At 31.8% G+C, this 22,569-nt stretch overlaps 2 protein-coding genes and 1 long non-coding RNA gene across 6 annotated transcripts in view; 1 reads left to right on the forward strand and 2 right to left on the reverse strand.

The window, feature by feature from the left end:
- Positions 1-1,498: 1,498 nt before the first annotated feature.
- nAChRalpha7 (nicotinic Acetylcholine Receptor alpha7) lies at positions 1,499-17,156 on the reverse strand. 3 transcript variants are annotated; one of them, XM_017155607.3, is made up of 14 exons: positions 16,755-17,156; positions 16,494-16,633; positions 16,285-16,329; positions 15,895-16,004; positions 15,653-15,833; positions 15,485-15,560; positions 15,091-15,285; positions 13,669-13,755; positions 7,132-7,241; positions 3,981-4,135; positions 3,588-3,704; positions 3,271-3,424; positions 2,727-2,870; positions 1,499-2,660 (listed from the first exon to the last, which is right to left on the reverse strand). In XM_017155607.3, the coding sequence occupies exons 1-14, from the start codon at positions 16,909-16,911 to the stop codon at positions 2,652-2,654; spliced, it is 1,680 nt and encodes a 559-aa protein (XP_017011096.1). In that variant the 5' UTR covers positions 16,912-17,156; the 3' UTR covers positions 1,499-2,651. The 3 variants fall into 3 exon arrangements, with proteins under 3 accessions (XP_017011096.1, XP_070074800.1, XP_070074801.1); XM_070218699.1 differs by lacking the exon at positions 15,091-15,285; XM_070218700.1 differs by lacking the exons at positions 1,499-2,660; positions 2,727-2,870; positions 3,271-3,424; positions 7,132-7,241 and having other exon boundaries at positions 3,589-3,704.
- LOC138913822 (uncharacterized) lies at positions 17,156-21,258 on the reverse strand. Of its 2 annotated transcripts, none has more exons than XR_011419679.1 (3): positions 20,942-21,258; positions 20,529-20,716; positions 17,156-17,291 (listed from the first exon to the last, which is right to left on the reverse strand). It is a non-coding gene; the product is annotated as an uncharacterized lncRNA (long non-coding RNA). The 2 variants fall into 2 exon arrangements; XR_011419678.1 differs by having other exon boundaries at positions 20,831-21,258.
- Positions 20,677-22,569, forward strand: part of kek5 (kekkon 5) — a 120,503-nt gene continuing 118,610 nt past the window's right edge. The window contains exon 1 of the mRNA XM_044396158.2: positions 20,677-20,800. The gene's annotated coding sequence lies outside the window, so the exon portion shown is untranslated. The remainder of the gene's footprint in view (positions 20,801-22,569) is intronic.

Here is a 22,569-nt window from a genome sequence, read left to right on the forward strand (position 1 = left end):
GATCAAATCACTTTTAATAATAATCACTCTGATCGGTCGCAAGATATGCAATAAAATATGTACATATAAACAATACCGGGTAAAACTTAAAAAAACCTCACAAAAACTTCACCCATTCTAAACTTAGTTTCGTTAGCGTTTATGATATTTACCTAATATTTCAAATGTATACCTTGTTCTTCGTGGCTTCAAATTAAATTGTTCAAATCGGTCCAATGTGCACTAGCTAAAATGTAAACATTTTATTGTTTCCAGTTTCGGTCTTACATACTTGTTTTTTTTTTAATCTAGATTTTTACGGTTCTCATGAATTTTCTGTTAACTTTTTGCTGTTTTAATTTTAGTTTAAAAATGTGTTAAATCTAACTTGTATTCTAACTTGCACTTTTTATTATTTTCTTTTTTTTTTCTTTTGGGGAGTTCAAAGATACAGTCGAACTTCGATAACACGAGCCACCATCTGCCACCAAAAAAAAAAACATTCGCGTTATGGAGATACGGGGTTTATATGTTATATGTAGATTTGATTTGATTTGACGTGTATTTAAAATCTATGCTGCCAATAAAACTAGTTCGACTTATAGAGACTTCGAGCTAGGAAAGGTTGAGTTATGGAAGCTTGACTGTAGTGATATATTTTTCTTTCGTATTTCTGAATAGCTGCGACCCTTTCTCTCTGAAAACTATACTCTTTTGCAATATCTTTGTTTAACGCTCTTTATATTCGGCTTTCGTTGCTGTTGACACTCTTTTTTTGTTGTCTTGTTTTTTTTTCCATTTAAAAATAGTTAACTTTATACTTGTGTTTAACATTATCATACAATTTTAGCTTAAGTTTTTTGCCAAATTATGTTAGCTTGTTTTTTTTAAGATAAGTTATGCTCGTGTTCGCCTTGAAGTCCAGTACTCAGATTAAAGAACATCTTTGCTAGCGAAAAGTGGTTGTCAAGTGTGAAAGTTAAGTTGGAAAATGAATCCCCAATTTATCACTGGATATATTTTATCTTTTTCCATTTTACGAAGGCGAATTTCAAGATTCAAATGGACTCCAAATTGCCTACTCTACCGTTTAAATAGCTTTACTTTACTTTACTCATGTTTTAACGTTCTACAAACCCCTTTTTTGATTTGATTTCATGACTTTACATTGCCAATTAACTATACAAGGATAAAATTATTTTGGCGCCTATTATTGAAGCACCTGTTAATATTGAAGCACCGTTTAACCGCTGAGGATCGTCAGCAGGAAAGACTTGATGAAATGGTTGTGATATACATAGTTATTGGCATCTATTTCCTTACTTTTTCTTTGTTTATTTTTGTCTTCTCTAATGGCTAGCAAATATTTTCCCATTTTCTGTGTACTGCATTCTTCTGCTTAAAAAATGCATTAAGTGTTTTTCTGTTTTCTGTGTAGGAGATTTCGTGTTTGGTTATTTGCAGAGTGAAATTCGTTAAATTTAGCAAGTATTATTTTTTCAACAGTATTTAATTTTTTTTTGTTTTGTTTATCACAACTGTGATTAGTTGTTGTGTGTAGCTGTGTGTTAGAGCTTGAAAATTATCGATATTTTTGATAGTTTCACAATATCGTATCGATAATTTCGATGTTTTCAAGGAATAGTAGCAAAAAATATCGAAAATATCGATATTTTTCAAGCTCTAGTGTGTGTTCAATTTTGACTTTAGCTTTTAAGTATCATCTATGAATTTATTGTGCGATCATTTCAGTTAAATGACTTTCTCTTATTGAAGTGCAGTTTCCTTTTCTTACCGGGAACAATTTCACAATTCACTTTTGTATTCGTTCAATTTGCATTTGTTGTGGCTGGATTGCAATCCAATGTATATTGTCAATCCATTTCTTATATCAAAGCAACACATTTGTATACAGTTCTTTGAATATTGAATAGCATGGGAACCAAGAAACCAAATAAAAGTAATTCGAATCAAATCAAAAAAAAAATAGTTTAACTTTTTGAAAGCTGCATACAGACTATTTAAATACTAATTGCTCTCTTTTCTTTTTTTTTTAACAATAGTGTGAAGCTGTATACACTTGTGTATATCCTTAAATGTCACTCTCTCATTCTGCCTACTCGAGTCGGTTAAATGTTTTGGCGCTCCTCGATCGAATATCGAATATAGATATATGGAGAGGGAGGTGGATTGCATCTACGAGCGCTTCGCGATTTGGATTTAGATTTAGAAACCTCTTCTTTGTATCTAATGGGCGAATCGAAATGCACACGGCAACGTACATTTATGCCCAGATTCCGATTTTATTATTAGGGGTTTTTTTTTCTTCGTTTTTTTTTTTGTATTTCGTTTTTCTCTCTGGTTTTTATACAAAATGCATTCACATACGTACATACGTTACTATCTCAATTCATTATAATATTTTTTTTATAACCATCAGACACATCTTTAAAATATATCAAAATGTTGAATAGCAAAACTCTTTGACTGTCAAAGTATTTCAGTTTGAAAAGCTTAGGTTCGGGTTGTTGTTGTTGCTGTTTTTTGTTCTTTGTTCCTAATATTTTTGATTGGCTTCATATATACTTCACAATAAACCACAAAAACTTCTGTGGCCTGTCACTTGCTGTTAACTTGCTGCTCCACATTTTTTCCCTGCAACGCATTTCCGCTTACGGGAACTGCAATAAAAATCATATGGTGAAATGGGTTTTGGAAAACTCGTTTAAACCGGAAGGGAAACTTACAATGAAATGTGGCGCTGAAAATAGGACAGCAAGGGTGGCGATAATAGTAAATAAAGTGAAAATAATAAGGCACAAACGATCGACGACCATGGCTGCAAACTTCCAATCTCGTGTTATGTCGCTTGTCTCGTCTTCTTTTTTTAGCTAGGGGAAATTACAATAGGAAAAATCGAAATCGAATGAATATTAAAAATTAATTAAATAATTTAAAATTAATTTAAAAATACGTATTAAAATCACTTTTAAAGCCGACTAAAAGTATGCAACAAATCAGTATCAGAATCAGAAAAAAATTTACTGCATTAGAGCTAGAAAAACATCGATATTTTCGATATTTTGAAAATATCAATTCGATTATATCGATGTTTTAAAAGGAAAAATCGATTTTAAATACTAGAAAGAGCAAACTGTCAATATATTTTGAAGCTCTGTACTGCATACTTATAGATACCTTTAAAATAAGTATTTTTATTTTATTTTATTATATAGATGTTTTTATTTTATTATATAGATAGATGTCCATTGAACACCGCATTCCACTCACCTGCTCCGTTATCCAACGCAGTTCTTTGAGTATCAGCGCCAGTTCGTATTCTGCAGATGAGGTCAGACAGGTGTGCGAAATGGCTTCGTGCAAACGCCCATCGACCACGGGTCCAGCTGGACCCACTGGTCCCACGCTGCCGTCATCCCCTTGCCTAAATACCATTTTAAAAATATTTATTAGAAAAACACAAAGAAGAATCGACGTGTGCCCAATGCCAGATAGGCGTCACTTTCCGACTCAATAATTAAGGCATATATATATTTTTCTGAACTTCGATTCATCGACTGTATTAAGATCGCATTGAGGTAACCCACCTGTACATCGTCCTGTAATACGTTGGCTGGTGAGGCAAAGTCGCACTGGCACATCGATGATTGCATCGAAAGTCATCGTCTATGTCGAGGACGTTGGCCAGCAGAGACTTGGAAGATCTGTTGAGGAGTTGCAATGAAGCATTTCTTTTTAGAACGATTTAAGTAACAACAAGGAGAAGTGACAAGGCTTTGAAAATACAAGATATGTGAAGGGGGTGCTACAGAAATCACCTGGGGGGTTTGAAATCACTTAAAAAGGTTCCCAAAAAGTAGGCAGTGAACACAAATTATACTAAAAATATATTGTAACATACTTTTAGGCCCCTTCGTAAGAGATTTCAAAACCTCCCCAGTGCCTTCTGTCGCAATCCCCAAGAGACTGTCTTTGTTTACCTCTCCTTGAGCTCAACATTTTGAATCTGTTGCTTTTTCTCGCCAGAATTAGATGAACTCGATGATGAGGGCGGCGGCGGACATTCGTAGCCAACCTGTCCGGGTCTTTGCATGCGCAATATGCAAGGTAACCAATAAAGGAATATTACTCTTATCTGTGTGTGCGAGTTCGACAGAGAGACGGAGTGTAGTTGGGTAATGCGTTTAAAAATAATAGCAATACGAATTTTTAGTATTTTTTTTTAATATGAAGGCCATTTAGGTTTATGTTTTTTCGTTTTTTTTTTTTTAATTTATGATAAGTGTTAATTTTTTGTTTGTTATCGTTGTTATATCAGGTGCGTTTTGTTGTTATTTTGTTTTTTTTTTTTGTGTATTGTAATGACACGTTAGTGAGACATTTTTTTTAATTCGTTTAAATTAGCATGAAAATGAAGAAGATGATGAGGAGAATGAAATTTAAATTTAAGGATTATTTATCAGTTCGTTGTATAAGTATTTATCGATAATTTATTTAATACATTGTTCGTTGTTTGGTAATTATGAGTTTTTTTTCGGGGAGAGCGATTATATGAATGTGTACGATAGGTTTTTTGTTATGTAGTATAAGTTAATCGACACGTGCAATTATTGTCGTCGTTGTTGTTGTGGTCGCCATGTTGATATTTGAATTAATTTATTGTTTTTTTTTTTTTTGTATATTTTTTGGTTTTGTTGTTTTTGTTTTTTGTTAAATAGTTTAAGTAACAGAGAGAGACATAGAGAGATACACATGTAGAAAGAGGAAGATATATATATTTATATATAGAGAGAGAAACAATTGAAGAGGCAATTGAGTTGAGTTATTTGCGTTGAAAGTAGTTGAGTTGCCGTAGTTGGTTTGCGTAGTTGTAGTTGTTGGCCAGAGTTTTTTGGTTGAAAAATAAACATTTTTGTGTGATTATTGATGCTGTTGTTGGTAGACGATTTCTTAAGTATGTAAAGTTAGTTATGTGTATATGAATTAAAATGGAAATAAAAAGGAAATCAAGGAATATGTATGAAATTGCTCTAAACATTTGCAAAACGTCATATTCATCGGTACTATCGATAGTATCGATAACTAATAATGAAAAAGAATTTGCTAGTATACGATTTGATTTGGCATTGATTCTGAAGTTTTGAGGACTACTTTCATTCTTATTTCATGATCTACATTTTAATTTTGGGTCTTTTTTAAGAGCCCAGATAAACGTAATTGAAGGTTTTTTTTAAGAAGCTATAAATGCTTAAGAGTTTTAAACCAATAGTTTATTGGGCTTATGGATGCTCTAAATTAGTTTTTACAAGTAAATAATACTAAGCTAACTCTGATTAAAACCTGTGTTGCAAATAGAAAGACAGAAGTAGGATTTAAATTGAATATTTCCGTACCTAAAAAGCATATTTTCTTGATCACAATCAAATAATGTCAGTCCTTCTTGAAGAAACTTTTCCTAACTATTTCTAATGTTAATTTATAAACATTAAAAATAAGAAATGGTGCTCGAATGGGAATGAGAACATAATATAATTTTATTGTATAAACAAAGGGAGCATAAAAATGTGTTCGTGGAGTTTTTTAATATAAGTAGAATTTCAAGTTAGAATATTTAAAATATTCAGCATAAAATATCTTTCACTACAGAGCACGATTCAATTTATTTATTGTATGTATTTTTGTTTTGAAGTTTTTTATTACTGATTTGAAAAGCAAAATCTTCGGGAACGGAAACAGAAACCGACATTGCAATATTTTTCGATTCGCCATCGGTATTCAGTATATAAAGTCTTACATTATACAAACATACCTGTACTTTATTTTAAAGCCAACATTCCGCCAAATTTGACTTCCTTTGATTGATTATTTAGGAATTCGGCCCAAAGACTATGTTTAAAGTTTTGGTTAGCATCAAAAATACAAGTCACCAAAAATAAAGTGAAATCTACTTTTAAGAGAATTTTATGATCGCGAATTTGGATTTAATTTAATTATTTTTTTTGATATACTTAAATATTCAGTGACTCTGGCAGAATAGAAAAATACTTAAATTTAAAAGGAAGCAAGATTAGTTATTGGACAAGGCGTACTTTTAAATCAGCAGTCTGATTTATTTCATAATCAAGAATTTTATAACTAAGTCAAATATGTATAGGAAGGTTCTGTTTCAATAGTGAAGTTTGTGGGGAATCCGTTTATAATCCGTTATAATCAAATAAAATATGTAAGTAATTATTACTACGCTTATAGGACCGGCTGATTTTCAAATTAAAATGGATCAATAGTTCAGTTTTTCCGGGGGTCGTCGGTAGGTCCTTCTATTTGCAATTAAGGTTTCAATCTGTTATAACATTTCTAACGTCCTAAGTTGCTTATAAGGAATGTAACTCTGTTATAGAGCTATAATCGACTATCAATACATTTTTATTTCGAATTTAGCCAGCTGTATAAACGTAGTATTAAACAAAATTTTAGTTTTGTAACCGCTCTTACCGATTTTAAAATAATAATTTTTCAAAAGTGTTGCCGATTTATATAAAAGCAAATTTAAACTCGTTTTGATTGAAATGCTTGTTAGCGATCAATATGTTTAAAACTCTTAAGTATATAGGTTTGTGTGTTCTTTTCATAAGTATATTGCTGGGAGGGATCTTTATCTTTTCGTACTTTTAAGTATTAAGGGAGTTCAGTGGGATTTTGTAGAAGACATTTGGTATACAGATGGGGAATTCAGTATTAAATTTTGGTCTCTCATGCTTTGCTTGAGTATATCTTGCAAGTCATTTGGATTTGGAATTGGTGAATTGTTGTGATTGTTTGATAGTTTGGGTGTCTTTTATATGAGCGAAAAATATGGGTTAATGCAAATTGATGTTTTTATTATTGGTATCCTAGATATTTACAATTAAATTGGTTTAAAATGATTTGTTTATTTTGGTAAGCCAAAACACATTTGTAACAAACAATAAATATACAAATGTTTAGCAGTGGAATAATGCAAAATTGGAAACATAATCAGTATGTTGTGATATATATGTGGAAAGAAAATTATACATATTGTTTTGGTTTTTTTTCTTTTTTTTTGTACAATGTATGAAAGTAGTAAAGTTAATTTGAATATAAAAATATTACCCATTCACTCATTTCATGCGTATCTGGATTTCTATGATGATAATTGAGGATAAGTATGGTTGACACAACTGATGAGGCCACCATAAACATAATGCAATTGAAATAAGTTCCTAGAAGGACACAAAAATTACACAAACTTGTAAAAAGTATTCGATTTGTTTACATTTTTTGTTGTTTTGTTTTCTTAACCTAGTTTTCCTAGTCGATCACGCATTAACAGATTTATAAGTGTAGGTGTGTTTGAATTAGTGTTCGCTAGAGTGCTTCTTAATCTTGATATTTTTTTTACCTGTCCACCTGGTCCCATTTCTGGTTACAAAAACAACCCCTTAATTAAAAAAATAAGACAATTATTATTTGTTCACTTTAAACGTTGAAAAAAAATATTTCATCGTTAAATTCTTTGTATTTCGATATTTTAAATTTCGATATAGCAAACTACGATATTTTCGATACGATATTGACCTCGATATTTTGGTCAATATATCCTATCGGAAATTTCCTCTCGATATACAATCCCAATTTATACGAACGCTTAAAAACAAAGGCGTTTTAACTTAATTTTCACAATATTATTATTTGATAATATATTCCAGTTAATATCTTCTTTAAGTCAAATATTTTCCATAACAAAAACTAGAACATTTTTCGGAAACAGAAACGGGAACCAGGTGGCTATACATTTTCCACTAATTTTTAATCGAGGCTGAATATTAAAACGCACATTTTTGCTTAGAGAAAGGAACAAAAAAACGCTCAAATATTATTAAAGTCCTACCCACCTGCTGCTGGTGTGTGTATAAGTATACCCACTCTGAGATTCTCTGAGTGTCGCGTAAAGGTTAAAGTAAAATGTGAAAAAGGAATGTGTACGTGAATACAAAAACAGTTTATTAAGGTCTTCTGCCGCGGTACATTCTATGTTCTTTTTTTTGGCGGACCCTTTATAGCCCCAACTCAGTTTTTGTACACATCGATTACATGCAGACACGAGGGGAAAAGAAAAGATAGGGAAAAGTCACTTCTGTTAAGGGAAAGTCGGGGAAAACGGAAGATCTGAGCGCGAAAACGTAAACGATACTCTCGGGATAGAAAACGTTCGCAGGGTGGGCTTTTCCTTTCTTTTCGGTTCCTTTTCGAATTAAAACTTGGGCATGTAGGCGGAATATTAAAGAAGGTGGCTTCAATTCAAAGATTGTTCAAGGAAAAATTAACTAAAAATCCTAAAACCACCTCTGACCCTCACATCCACTAACCAAAACTCATCAAAGAGTCATCATCTGTATATTTTCAAGTATCTAAACATTTTTAGTGTAGTCATAAGCTAAAGCCTTCAATCTTTAATCTGGATTAGAGTGATGTCAACCATTTTTCTTTCTTTCTTTCTTTCGTCATTTTAGTGTACAACCAATTATCCGCAATCATCATTTTATTTTAAAAATCGAGATCTAATTGGTAATTTTCTTAATAGTTGAGTTTCGTTTTTTTCGTTTCGTTTTAGACTTATGATTATAAGTATTTTACTTTGTCTGTGCTGTGTGTCACTTTTCACACAATTCGCTGTTGTTTTTATCTGGTTTTTGATGTTGAAGTTAGTAAGTTGATGTGGGAATTTAGTTTTGGATGGCGGCTTTTATGGGGTTTATTAGAATGATATTAATACATTTTTATTGGCTTAGTTAGAGCGTTTGGATTAATATTAATGTTAAATGTCATTTGTTTTTGGTTTTATGCGCATTGATGAAATAAAAAAAAATAAATGTAAATGGGGTTTGCTAGATGCTGTATCATTTTTTTTAGTCTACAATTTACTCGCCATATGTTTGTTATTCAAAAATAGTTGTTTGAAGCGGCCTGATATTTTAATATTTTTCAATTCAAATGAGGAGTCATTTTGATTTGATGCAAGTGGTTTAACATGAGAATTAATCGCTTATGGGCGTACAAATTTGGCTAATATGTTTCTTGGGGCACACACGTTTCGCTAAGCGTATGAATTGCAAATATTCTTTCAAGTATACTTAAATAAGAATTTTGGTTTTCTAGAATATGCAGAAGTTTGCTAAAATACAACAAAAGAATAATATTTGGCATATTTGTAAAATACAAAACATTGCTTTTAGTCAAATTCGTCCAGAAGTTAAAAAAAATGTTTTTTTTCGTAACTAAAAATAGTGGGGGGTTCAATACTGGACAACTTTTAAAAGTTTTTTTGTTCTGATGTATGGAATCGAAATGAAAAGACAATAGAAAACAAGCAGAGCTGGAAAACCATCGATGGCACTTTCAAGACGATGATTAACTATTTCCAGGGGGAAATATGGATTAAAGTTCCCTGACTATAGGAATCCCCCTACTCAATGCACTGTTATTTATTAGAACTTTCTTAATAACTTTCTTCTTAAAATATTGAAAACACCGATGGTGTCGGACACCGAAGTTTCCCCAGCTCTCTATTGGTACTTGGGAAAACTTAGGAAAATTATTCATATATGTATGCCCGTACTAATCAGTATGGTTCCCAATGGGAAATGAGAGATATTTTTGAGATATATAGTTTTACGGAAAAGGTTGGCAGAATTCCAATACCAGTTTATAGGATAAGCATAACATAAGTAATTACTTTAATTATCATAAAGCAACGTATATTTGTTTAAACAATCTTTTGTTGTCTGGGAGGAGAGCTATATGATATTTTTGATTTGGTGTATTTTATTTACAAGTGTGAGGGAAATTCTTCTAGCCTATGGTGTTTAATACTGTGTGAGAAATTTGGTTGGTATGAATTGCCCAAACAATTGAAAGTAACACAAAAAAAATATATATTTTTCTATTATTATTTTACCACACACTACTGCGGTATTTAACAGAAAAGTAAATGAAATAGCCAAAATAAAAATATTTTCCAAGATAGATGTAAGATATTTCTGTGGGAGAAAATGATTTGCGATACTTAAGATCGCTCTAGTCGAGTGCCCCGTCTATGAGATACCCGCCTCTACGATATCTGTTGTCCACCTAAAGCGTGAAAGGATTTTAAAAATGTTTTCATAAGTGGAATGACCAATAATTTCTTTACCATTTAATGTTAGAATTTAATGTACTTTTTCCTAAACAAAACAACCAAATAAAGACGTAAAGGACAACATTTATATAAATACCATTTTTAATTTGGAAGCGTGTTCCGGATTTGAAGCTCTTTACATTTTTCACAACGAAAGCACAATAGTAACAATATAAATTTTATTATTAATTTAATTACTTCATATAATTTTGTAAATGTTTTGGAAGAGTATGAGAAATATTTATTAGACTCAAGGAATATATGTTCATGGAAAGGGGAGGACAAACACGACATGGATTTCACCAAATTATCTATCAAATTATTTAAATGGTCAGATGCTGGATGTTGAACTAAATCAAAACTCGAAAGCATGCTTCTTCCATGTAAATCGTCCAGATAGTCACAAAACACAGCTATAAGATAACAGAAAACAGCAAACCAACAACAAACAGATCTCTCAACAAATATTCCAGTTTTATTTTAATGCAAATTTCTGAATTTTGTGTGCGACTATTGAAACTTCAGTTGACTCTTCAAGAGTTTAAATGAAATTTAATGGTAACAACAAGAGCTTATGTCACTGATACAACGAAAAAGTCTTGAATATATTAAGACATTGTCTCCTAAATTTAATTATCAAATAATCACCTGTGTGAATAAGCCGTTGATGACTTCTATAAATAAAGTCATAAATTGTACCAGAACCCGCATTTTCAAACTACTCAAGGACGAGGATATGACATATCCGTTTTAAAACTAAAAGTACATAAAGAGAAACGGTGAATTTAATGTTTAAGAATTGGACTTTTAGGATTTATTCTCATGTTGGTACTAATAGGTGCACGAATATACATATACATATACGAGGGGTCTCTTCATTAACACTTAATTATGTTTGGTTCTTTTTTTAATTTAACACGAATGTATATATTCGGGCACTATATTTTAAATTATAGATCGAACTCAAAAGGCACTTAAAAGCTATTTATTTCGGATTTATAAAAATTAAATTAAAATTAAAAAAACGTTCAAAGTAATTGAAAAAATAGAATGAATGACTTTTCAGACCTAAGGTTGTATTGCTTTTAATTATATTTCTTTAGTCCCTTGTATATTTTGTAATACTTTGTAACAGGGCCGTGAGGTGCGTGTATCTCATAGTTCGATATTAGGAATCACTTCATTTTGAAATTAAAAAAATATAAGAAATGCGAACTAATTAAAAGTTTAAGTTTGCATTAAATACCTAAATAAATCTGGCTAACTTCAGAATTTTTAATTTTATTTAATTTTTGATTATTTTCGATGCCTGTAATTTTTATGATCCCAATCATTCATATTTCATACCCTGTAAGGTGGAACAACATTATCTTCTTTTTCGGAGAGCATATTTTGAAGGAAAAGTTGCGATAAAAGTTGAGAGCAAAGTAGGAAAAATAAATATATATAGATAGGAGAAGAGGTTTCAAGATAGTTAACGTATGTGGAAATTCTGCCACCTTAATCGTTGTGAATTCCAGTCTAAGCCCGTTTTCTGGTTGCGTTGCGTTAATATGCGATCCTATTTTAGTTAGTTGTAGTTATAGTTTAACATTGCATTTTGTGGCGCAGATGGATAGAACAAAAGTATAAATCTAAATTTCAATTTGGAACTGTGTACTCTTATATTCGTATTTTGTGTTACTAATTTAAATATACGTGTGAGTGATTATGTTTTCTTTTTGGGGTGTATTTGCATTTGCGTGGCTTAGAAGGGTAAGAAAGGGTCAAATTGATTTCGTTTTGTAGAAACCAATTTCCCTCAGTCCATTTGCTTGACGTATGGAAAAGTCAGGCGGGCATTTGTGTTCCTTCATGCCAACAAGAACATTTTTTCGCATACATTATGTGGTAGTGGTCCTTGGGATTTATATTTATCTCACTGGCGAAAACCAAAACGAAAAATTTTTAATAAAAACTGAAACGATATAAACAAAACCGAATTTCTCAAATTCTAATTTGAAAAATTCCAAACCAAATCTATATATCAAAAAAATACATATGTGTATGTATGTATAAGAAAGTTTTATTAAAATTAATTATTTTATTAAAAATTTAAAGAAAGTTCAAAAATCAAAAAAGTACACAAAACACCGTTGATTTGACTTCAAAGAGCAGACATAAAATGAAAACTCCCTTCCAGGTTTTTTTTTCGACTTTTAGAACAAAATATTTCTACTTCGGCTGCATACAACAGTTATACAAATATTTGAAATTTGTAAAAACTAATATTTGAATTCATAAAATTGTGTATTTGAGTTAGTATTATTAATTTGTTTTTTTTTTTGACTTGTTTTACTTTGATTGTTTGGACGTTGCATAGTAATTAGACGTATACAATGGAAAATATTTAGTAATATTTAGTGAGAAAATGTGCAGGAAAAATACGTAGAGTAAAATGTGTTACATGTGAGTTGGTGCCATGCAAAGAAAATGAAAATAGTTCAACAATAGATTGGTACTAAGCTCCTTTTAAGTCCGTACGTTATGAATAGACGGATACGTAATGAAACCATAAATAAATCTACATTGTGTATTTAGCTGTGTGTCCACAATTATGTTTACTTTTAGCATTACTTGTGTTTCATTATTATTATACATGTGTAATAACATAAGAAACTACCCCTTTTAAAGTCGTGCTCGTTTGTAACCGTATTTGGTGATGAAAAAACCAAAACAAATACAAATGAAAAGAAATCTAAATTGTAATTTCAACTAAAATATTCGAAAAATTAAAGACCACTTGGGAATCTTCTAATATATTTTAAGATAATCCTAAGCAAAATAATCTTAGCCATGATTCGGCAAACTTCAGGTTCTTATAATCGAAAACAATATCGATTTCACTTTGTTGGCCACTGGATCGTCTTCGATAAACGATAAACTAAAACTTGAAGTCTTTAAACTAAAAGCTTACGATAAAGTACTGTTGTTTCCCTGCCCAATTATTTAGTATCGGGTATGTAACTAGTTGGTTAAAACCTATCAACAGTGCGAAGTACCATGCCGAAAACAACATGCGACTTTGATATGAAAACATAATTCATGCCTGTATGAGAGTATGTACTTTATGCTGGTGCTCGGAAGGGTTTATTATTTTTTTATTAAAGGGATAACGATGATTATGGTTTCTTTATTTTGGGAAGCTAAATTTTAGCCCTTTATGTGTGCCCCAATTCACAAAGATATATAGAATTTCTTGATAAGAAAGGCAAAATATAAAGTTGGTGAAGTTTTTTTTTTGTTTCTGTTTTTTTTTTTTTATTTTTTTTTTATTGAACGTTGAGACGCCAAAGCTGTGCGGAAAGAAGAATCTTGGATGATTGCTGAATGAGTTGAGAGTGCGTTAGTTTAGAAACTTAGTCGTAGACGTAGTAGTAGTAGATTGGGTTTTTGGGGTTCGGTGGCAGGAGTTCGGGCCACGATCTACTTACCGAGCAGGGGCACTGCATCAGAGGTCGCCGGCATTGTTTCGGCCACCATGTTGAGGAAGACTGTAAGCGATAATAAAATTGTAACTCCTGAAAGTAGTAAGCAGCGATCGGTATATTCGTATATTTCGGGGGGAAGTCACACAAGATCGGTTCGATAAGTAGATACGATATCGATATATATCGATGACAAGACGACAAACAGCGACGAAGCAGCGGCATGGAATAAGATCAAAGTTAATTTCATTAGTCATTTCTGGTATATGGTCACTCCCATGATATTTACACATTAAATACGTGCACTATTACGATTTACGATTACGGTAACAAAATATTATTGTAAGAACCAGTGAGATCCTGCTGATTCCGCTCCGATTCAGGTCCATTAGCATTAGCATTAGCCAGGATTATTCCATTCCATTAGCTTCCATTATCACATTCTTCTCTTTGTTGCCTTCAATAAAAAACTACTACCGTATTTTCTGCACTGAACCTCAAGCCTGAACCCCTTAGCAATATTCAATTTACAAGCTTTAAGCTTAAAATCCTATCGATACTCTCACAGAACACATTTATAAATATAAATATAATAATCGTGCTTAGGTGTGTGTAGCAGAAAGATGAAAACAGATCTGATCAGATAGAAAAAAAATTCTACCTTATTTCATATCAATAAAAAGCCAATTAATGTGAAATTTATGATTCAAACATATCAATTTGATATTCCATCATTTCATGAAAGTTATAAAAATACTGCTTTAAAATACCAAATGTAGTATTTTTTGAACAAATATTGTAAAACAAGATAAGATCTTTATTCATATCAAAATGATATGAATAACTTGATCTTTGAAAAATATTAAATAAAGTATATAATAATAATAGATTTTGAAAGGTTTCAATATCAGAATCGTTTCCTCACTTTGCTTACACATACATATTGCCAAGAATATTATATCTATACGTGGCTATCGAGCAATAAAAATGCAAATAAAAAGGCTAAAATGACAAGATAACCTAAATCACACTGCCCAAAGTTTTGCGCTGTACTAGCATAGAGAAACAAGCTAAGATAGTAGGAACATGGGGAAAGAAATCTTTTGAGCAGTTGTTTTGGTGGCTAGAAAGAGTTGCAGAGTTGCATGCAAAAGATCTACATTAAATTCCAATACGATACTCCAGATGCATTAGCATGTCTAAGAACACAAAAGCAAACAAGAAGGTAAAAGAAGGTAGCATTTTAAATTGCATAATCTTTGTCACTACTATAGGTAATAAAGTTTCATTTCGTTCTAAACTTGAATCACAGTATATTTTAGTTTAGTTTAGTTTTAATTTAATTGTAAGTCGTGAACACAGAGATAGAAGGGCATAGAAGGGCATAGAAATCAGAAATGAGGCCAGAATTAACTGGACGACACTTACCAAGCGAAAGCTTTTCACCAGAATCTGGTGGCAGTGTAAAACCTAGCAGTGCCATTGAGGCAATCAGTACGCACGGCACAATCAGATTGAAAAAATAGTACAGTGTCTTGCGTCTTATCAAAATGGCGAATGTTATGTCAATATAAGGTTCTGGGCAGCAATTATAGTAGATTTCATTTCGTTTACCGGGCACACCTGATTATTGGTTTTGGTTTTGGTTTTTGATTGGTTTTGTTGCATTGAGTTTTGGTTTAGTTGTGAACAAGTGTAGTATTTGTGTAGTAGAGAAGAAAATATTAATTTGAAAATTAATAAATTATGTTTAACTGACATTAGTCTTTTGTGGAATATTCATCATATCATATGACATTTAAAAGAGTATTTTAAACCTTACCTAACAAGTCCCATTCGCCATTTGTTATAAAGCTAGAAATATCTCCTCCTGCTTCGTCTTGTAATTGCAAGTCCAACTGCCGAAGAAAATACACCATACGTTTTGTTAATTAAATAAAGAGTATAATTTAAATGACTTATGCTTCTAAGTAAAGAACTTTATAGTTACTTGAAAACCATCGTAGGTCCATGAACCAAACTTCATCTCACATCTTTGATCGTCGAATGGAAACCACGTAATATCGATCTTGCATGTAGATTTGAATATACCTGGAGGTACGTACAGACAGCTTCCATTGTTCCGCACCACCACATTTGTGGCATACGTCCCATCGAATCCCTCATCCGCACTAGAAAAGATGACAAGGAATAAAAAAAGCCACTAAAGGTATTTTCGAATAGATTATTTACCTATTGTACATTAGAACATCCGGTTTCCATAAGCGATGTGGTGGAATCCGAAGATCACGTACACCTCCGAATTCACTCGAATTCCATCGAAGATTCATGTCATTCCATTCCTAAGAAAATAATAAGAAATTCAAAATGCTTAATTCTTCTTAATTCGATGCTTGATTTTCACGTTAGATTTTCCATTTTTACAATTATTATTTAATTATTGTTTCTATCCCAGCGCTGCAAGCATGTGGCATATTTACAATTTAAATATTTAATTAAATTTATTTTTAATATTATTTTAATTTACTTATATTATCACATTTTGAATTTGAATTTTTATTTTCATATTTTTAATGTTTACTTTTAATTAATGCGCAATGTGTAAACATATGAATAACTTACCAATTTTAACCAAATATTCGTAATTAGCAGTTGGTTCTTTTCATCCTGAAAAGAGAAAAACGATATCTTAACTATGGGAACTTTCTTATAATATCAAATATTATTTTATGAAGTTTATATTTAAACAGATTAACTATAATTTTAATGTTTATAAATCATAAAACGTAGGTAGTTGGTAAACGCGGGTCTTGGGACAAAGTTTTACTTACCACATCGATAATCTGCATGAGTGTTAGTCCGAAGCTCAGTTGCAATGGATCGGATTCGTTGACCACCGGACGTTCTAAGCTGTTGTAGTTGTCCAGAAGGGCGTGTAGCAACCGCTTTTCATGGGGTCCAGCCGTACAAGCTGAGGGTATTTATGGGGGTAAAAATAAGGAAAACATTAGGGATTTTTTGCTGTGCTTGTTGGAAGTGAAATTGGAATTTGCGAATTGAGGAAAGCATCTAATTAACGCGGAGACACTCACCCGGTATCATAATTAGAAGACCCAGGCCATAAACCAGCATCTTACCACCGTTTGCTGGGGCTTCCGGCAATGTGTGCGGCTGTGGGAAGCTCATGTTTGTTTCCTGACTGGAGCAGAATAGATTGTCCAACCGACGACTCAGTGATTGCCTCTTCATATCTTACTTCTTAACCCTTGGAATCCGAATCCGAATCCGATAATCAGATGTTTGGGCGCGCAGACAGTTAGCAAGTTAGTAAGACGACTCAGCCTCCCTTAAGTTCACTTCCATAGTTTTGCATTTTGCTTGTTGTCTGTCCTCCGGTACGTTGGTGTTATAGTCGATATTCGAATTACTTCGGCTACTTGTTACCAACTTTTTGGAGCCACTGACTTTCTTTCTTTCTAATCTAATGCTTTTCGTTAGCTTTCGGTTTTTGATTGATTTCTCATATTGTTTTTCGCCTCGCAATTGGTTTCCTTAGCTCTGATTGTGGTTTCCTTTCTTATTTGCAACGATAACGGAATTTATTCTTATAGCGATCCATATTTGACAGGCTGCAATTAAATATAAACAATTTACAAACTGCCATTAGTAGAAAATAAAATATATTATTCTACTAAACAGAATATTGGCAATGAAAAATAGGTCTTAAATTTGGACTACGACTATCATTTAGTAGATTTATTTTTCTCTAAGAATTCTTATCAGACCACGAAAATATTGACAGTGAAAAGGATTATGAAATGATATCCCAAATTCGTTCATGTTAAAGTTGCAAAACAGTTGACAAATACGGTAAATAGTATATGATATGATTTCAAACTTTTATTGAAAATTCTAGACATTTTTTAGTGTTGACTATTTTTGCTAAAGTAGCTTTAAGTGCCGCGATTTTTTAATACGAATTCCTCGTCATATTTAGGCCACATCCTGTTGTCCTGTTTTCTTTTTTTCTCCATCCATATCTGAAAAGAAATATGCTAATTAGCACTTCCATACAACTTAGGAATATGTAAGCTCGGAATTTATAGTCCCAAAATCATTATTTACCATTTATTAAATTAAAGATAGAGCATTATAATTTTTTTTTTCAAAACAAAAACCAATTTTATTATTTTTAATATAATTTTATTTAACTTACTTTGGATGCAATCGATACTTGCATGCAATTTTTATTTAAATTGCCCGCCAATTTATTTCGCGCATTCTTGAAAAAATGTTTTAACCTGAAAAAAAACGCACATGTTTTTTTATTTCAGTGATGATATTTTATAGATATCTTTGTAGATATTACTAGTTCAGTATAACACAAATTGTACCTAATTGATTACATTCTTATAAGTGCAAAAGTTGTCAAGCGACAATTGCGGAAAATTATGTATGCAGTAAACCAGCATATTCAGAGGCCATTCTAATCAAGCATCTAATAATACGGGCTGAGTTATGGCAGGCATTAAATAAGAAGATTAATTAGGTAAATGTTGGTAAGCAGAAAATATAATTTATCAATGCCAGGACAATAAGTTCTCGTTCGTTTGGCTCAGCAAAGTGACTCCAATGCTCCCATTAAATCAAATCTTTATTTTCCCCTAAAGTTGTTATACCATTGCTCAGGATATATTTTTTAGATATAATATAGATTTCACAGTTTTACTTTCAAAACAATTTTACCAAGTTGTCTCAAAGTATTTTACTATATAAATAAATCAATAAAAATGAATTTAAATCGTGTTATACGTATTATAAGCATATAAAGCAAAAACATTTTTTAATTGGCTGTTAAAAAATTTAATGATATCTCTGTATTAAATAGCCAATTATTACGTGCTAAATTTATTTTATGACATTCTTAAAATCTCCCATTGCCTACGGGCGTTAGAAATCCAGTTGGGAGGTCCATTAAAATTTGGGTCTCTGACCAGCTGTTCCCAAGCGATTGCGACAATAATAACCCTAACCCAGTCCCCTCGGTTAAATCCCTTTGCGATTTCTACTGGATTTAAGATTTTGCTGAATAAAATAGAAGACGCAGTCTTGTTTTTTCGTTTTTCCCCTGGAAATGAGCAATGTGTTGTATCAATTTCAAATAAAATTGCCTACATCTACTTACATTTTCATGGAATTCGTAATATTTGATGAGGCAGACAAAAATGTTTTTGGGACGTTTTTGGACTCAATGAAATAAAAGTGAATGTTTTATTAATTCAATAAAAAAAAGGATCTTCATTCAAAATGCACTCTTCATTTAATATTTTATGAAAAAATAAAGTGGGTTCAAAAATTATTCAAAAAATGTATGCAAAATTATGCAAATTTTATGGGAATTTTCTCAGTTTACATTTCTGGAATAATGGTCTGGTCTACAAAATAGACATTATATTTTTCAATTCATTGTGCCTAATAAATATTTAACAATGTTGCAGTTGAATTAATAAGACTTTAATTCATTCATTAATTATAATAATCAAAATTTATACATTTTATAAATATAATACAATTCTCTGGTTCCTTTTATTGTTATTCCAATTATTAACATAAAAATGTGTTAATATAAAGCTAATAAAATTAGGTTCTTTTTTAACTTGATCGGATTTTTAGTTTTAAGATTCTAAATTAAAGAGTAAGAAAGACGGTAATATGTTTTCTTAACCAAAATAAGAAGGTCTGAAGCAAAACAAATAAAAAATGCTAAAACTAAAATACATTTCTTCTATCAACTTACCTTAGACTCATTATTTGTAATTGTCTTTCACTTGCACATTAAAGTAGAAAAACTCGCCGTTCAAAAATTAAAAAAAAACTTCAATTCAATTTAAAAATAGAACTTCCTCATTTAAATTAATTAAATTTAAATTTTTGGGACACCCAGAAAATAAACAAATATATATTTCATTCATTCTACGTTGAAAGGGGTTTCCTTTCTTGTTTTTCAAAGTATCAATTTCGACATTGGTTTATTCATATGTACTGTAATTTCACATTTCGTAGTAAAGATGGCGCGAAGCTGACTTTATTGTTTGTTTTTGTGCTCTGCAAATGGATAACAGCCAAGAAATACACTTGAGCTTTAGTGTTTTTATACACGTTTTTATGCCAATAGCAAAAGTAACAGGTAGAAGAAAGCGTTTTCTCTTTATCAGGGTGCCCCAAAAACATCTGACATTTGATTTTTCTGACCGTTGACTTTAAATCCGAACTAAATTGGCAAATAAATATAATAATATTTTGTTGCCCAAAAAAATTGTTGGGGTCAAGTTTTTATAGCCTCGCAGTTATAAGAAAAATATATCGAATATTGTTAGTCATTTAAAATATATAAAATCTGATATTTTTGTCAGATATTTTAGAAACTTTTAAACATAATGTAGGTCGTTCACTTCATGGCCAACTTTTGATTATTATTGTTAACGATTATTATTTCCCCCCGATATTGGATTTTGGTTGATTAATCTATTAATATTCTTTTAGAGAAAATGTTTATTTTTATCTAAACATAAAGACATCTAATTGTCTTGGCGGGCATTGCGTTATTCGTAACAATTTTTTTTGGCAGATTGGAATTTTACACTTCATTTAATTTTGTTGTTTTTGAAATTTAAAGCTAGTATTAAATACTAAAACTAAGCTTTCGATGACAAAACATTTTATAATAATATATTTTTTATGAAGAAAAATACAGCCCTAAAAATATTATAATAAAATGAAAAAATAATTCCTGTATTTAATATTTGTTCTAAGAATAACTTTGATAATTTCATGGATATTTCAGTCCTATTATCATCAGTACTCACCAGTCATAATAATAGCATAGACTCGAAAATGCTGTATAGCTCCATTGAAACTAAATATTTTTGTTTGTTATTTCATAGCACTTGAGACCAAGTTGTCGTCGTTGTTCCGATGCCGAGATATTCGAGATGAGCCCGCAAAAAGCTTGGCCCGCAAAAAGTCTGCTTCAAAAACACTAATGATTATTTCTCTAAAATGGATTGTAAAAGGATATATGTTATGTGGAGAAGAGGCAAATGGATTGGATTGGTTTCACTATTTATACGCTATATCGGTAAGTGTTTATCTTTATCATATTACTGACCGCTTGCTCAAGGAACTTTACACTTTACCAAAAAACGACATTTGGGAGGCACGAAAACTTGAACAAACAACTAAAAAAAATATACATAGGCATATATATGTGGTGGTGCACCTTTAAAAAAAGTAACGAAACGATGTGATCATTGATGAGGATTTCTCATGTCACTGATTCATTCACTGATTCCATATCATAATAATTTCGCACATTTCTTGCGCGCTTTGTTTTTGTGTGTGTGCAGAGGAGGAGATATTATAATATATTTTTGTATCTTTTAGTGCGGCACACAGAGTGGCGGAGTAGGAGCGACTTTCAACTCGACCGTTTCGTTCACGACCACGCACTCGACTGACTACTGTGATAGCAGCAAAAGGCGTCCGTCCGATACCGCAAAAGCGAAAAAATATATCCCAGCTCAGCGCAGCGCTAACACAACAGCATTTCTACATTATTTTCAACTACAGTAGAGGCGATGGCGATATGGCAATTTCGATGGCGATGCGAGGCGAGGCGACAGCACGAGAAACGTGCTCGACTTTCCAACTGCAACTGACTGTGGCTGAGCTGAGACTCCTACGAAGCGACACGTGGCCCCGCATCATCGTATCATCGTATCATCGTATCATCGTGCCGGTCCTGTGACCTTAAACGAGAGCTAACAGGGCTCCCTCGGCCTCTATATTCGGGGTAGTATCCTTCGTATCCTTCGTATCGAGTCGAGACTCGTCGAGTCCCCTTCGTCGTCTGTTGATGTTGGTTAAAATTTCGAAATACTTGCCGCAACGGAATGTTATGAAAAGTAAACAAATAAGCTGCCACAGTACGTATACGCCTTGTTGATAAATGTTAAGGATATGCAGTGGCGAGGACACCACGTGGCTTCGGTGTCCTCCCGTTTTGTTTGTTGTCATCCTCTGCCCCAAATGCCGCCAATGGAAGTGGAAATGGAAATGGAAATGTAACGAAGTAAAATGAAAAGCCAATGGAATAGGACAAGCAAAATATCTGTTGCTAGTTAGACATATCAATTTGTAGGAAATGGGAAATAAAAACCAATTGAAAAAGGTCAAGTCATTTCAGTTCAGGTAACCCAAAGAGAGGGGAACTACGAGCTCCTCTAACATCATTCATATTTCGTTCAGGTGGCAAGTCAACTTTCTGTCAATGCTTCAAGGGTACCGGTACAGACAGAGAAAAAAGGGTTCAGTATAATCCAATATTTGGATAATATAACAGAAAAGATATAACAAATATTTTACTTTTTAAGTTGTAAAGGTTTAATTTTTTTTACTAAAGAAATTTTTGTAAAATCGTTTTGTTCTTTATTTTTAAAAGATACTTTAATGTATATTTAAACAAAATAATTTAACAAAATGTTGTTCATTTAGTAAGAAATGTAAAAAAAACAAAAAAAACTGAAAAAGGTGCGACATCTATTATAATTTTTATAGCTGTAATCCGACGTCGAAACATATAAATATAAATATAAAATTTAATTAAATTTCAATTAATTAAATTAAAAATTCCATTTTTGAAATAAAGATTATTTTATCTGAGATCCCTAGATATTCTATAAATTACAAAAATTTGACCCCTAACTTTTTGTACAAATTTTGTATTCAAATATTTTTTATCTGAGTGTACCACTAATGTACCAAAATATTTACCCCTGAAAGCTGTTATACGCACTTCCTAGTGTCCCAGGAATCCACAAAAAAAATTAAAAATGCCACACACACATC

This window comes from Drosophila takahashii, chromosome X (assembly GCF_030179915.1).
Source record: "Drosophila takahashii strain IR98-3 E-12201 chromosome X, DtakHiC1v2, whole genome shotgun sequence".
Taxonomy (NCBI): Eukaryota; Metazoa; Arthropoda; class Insecta; order Diptera; family Drosophilidae; genus Drosophila; species Drosophila takahashii.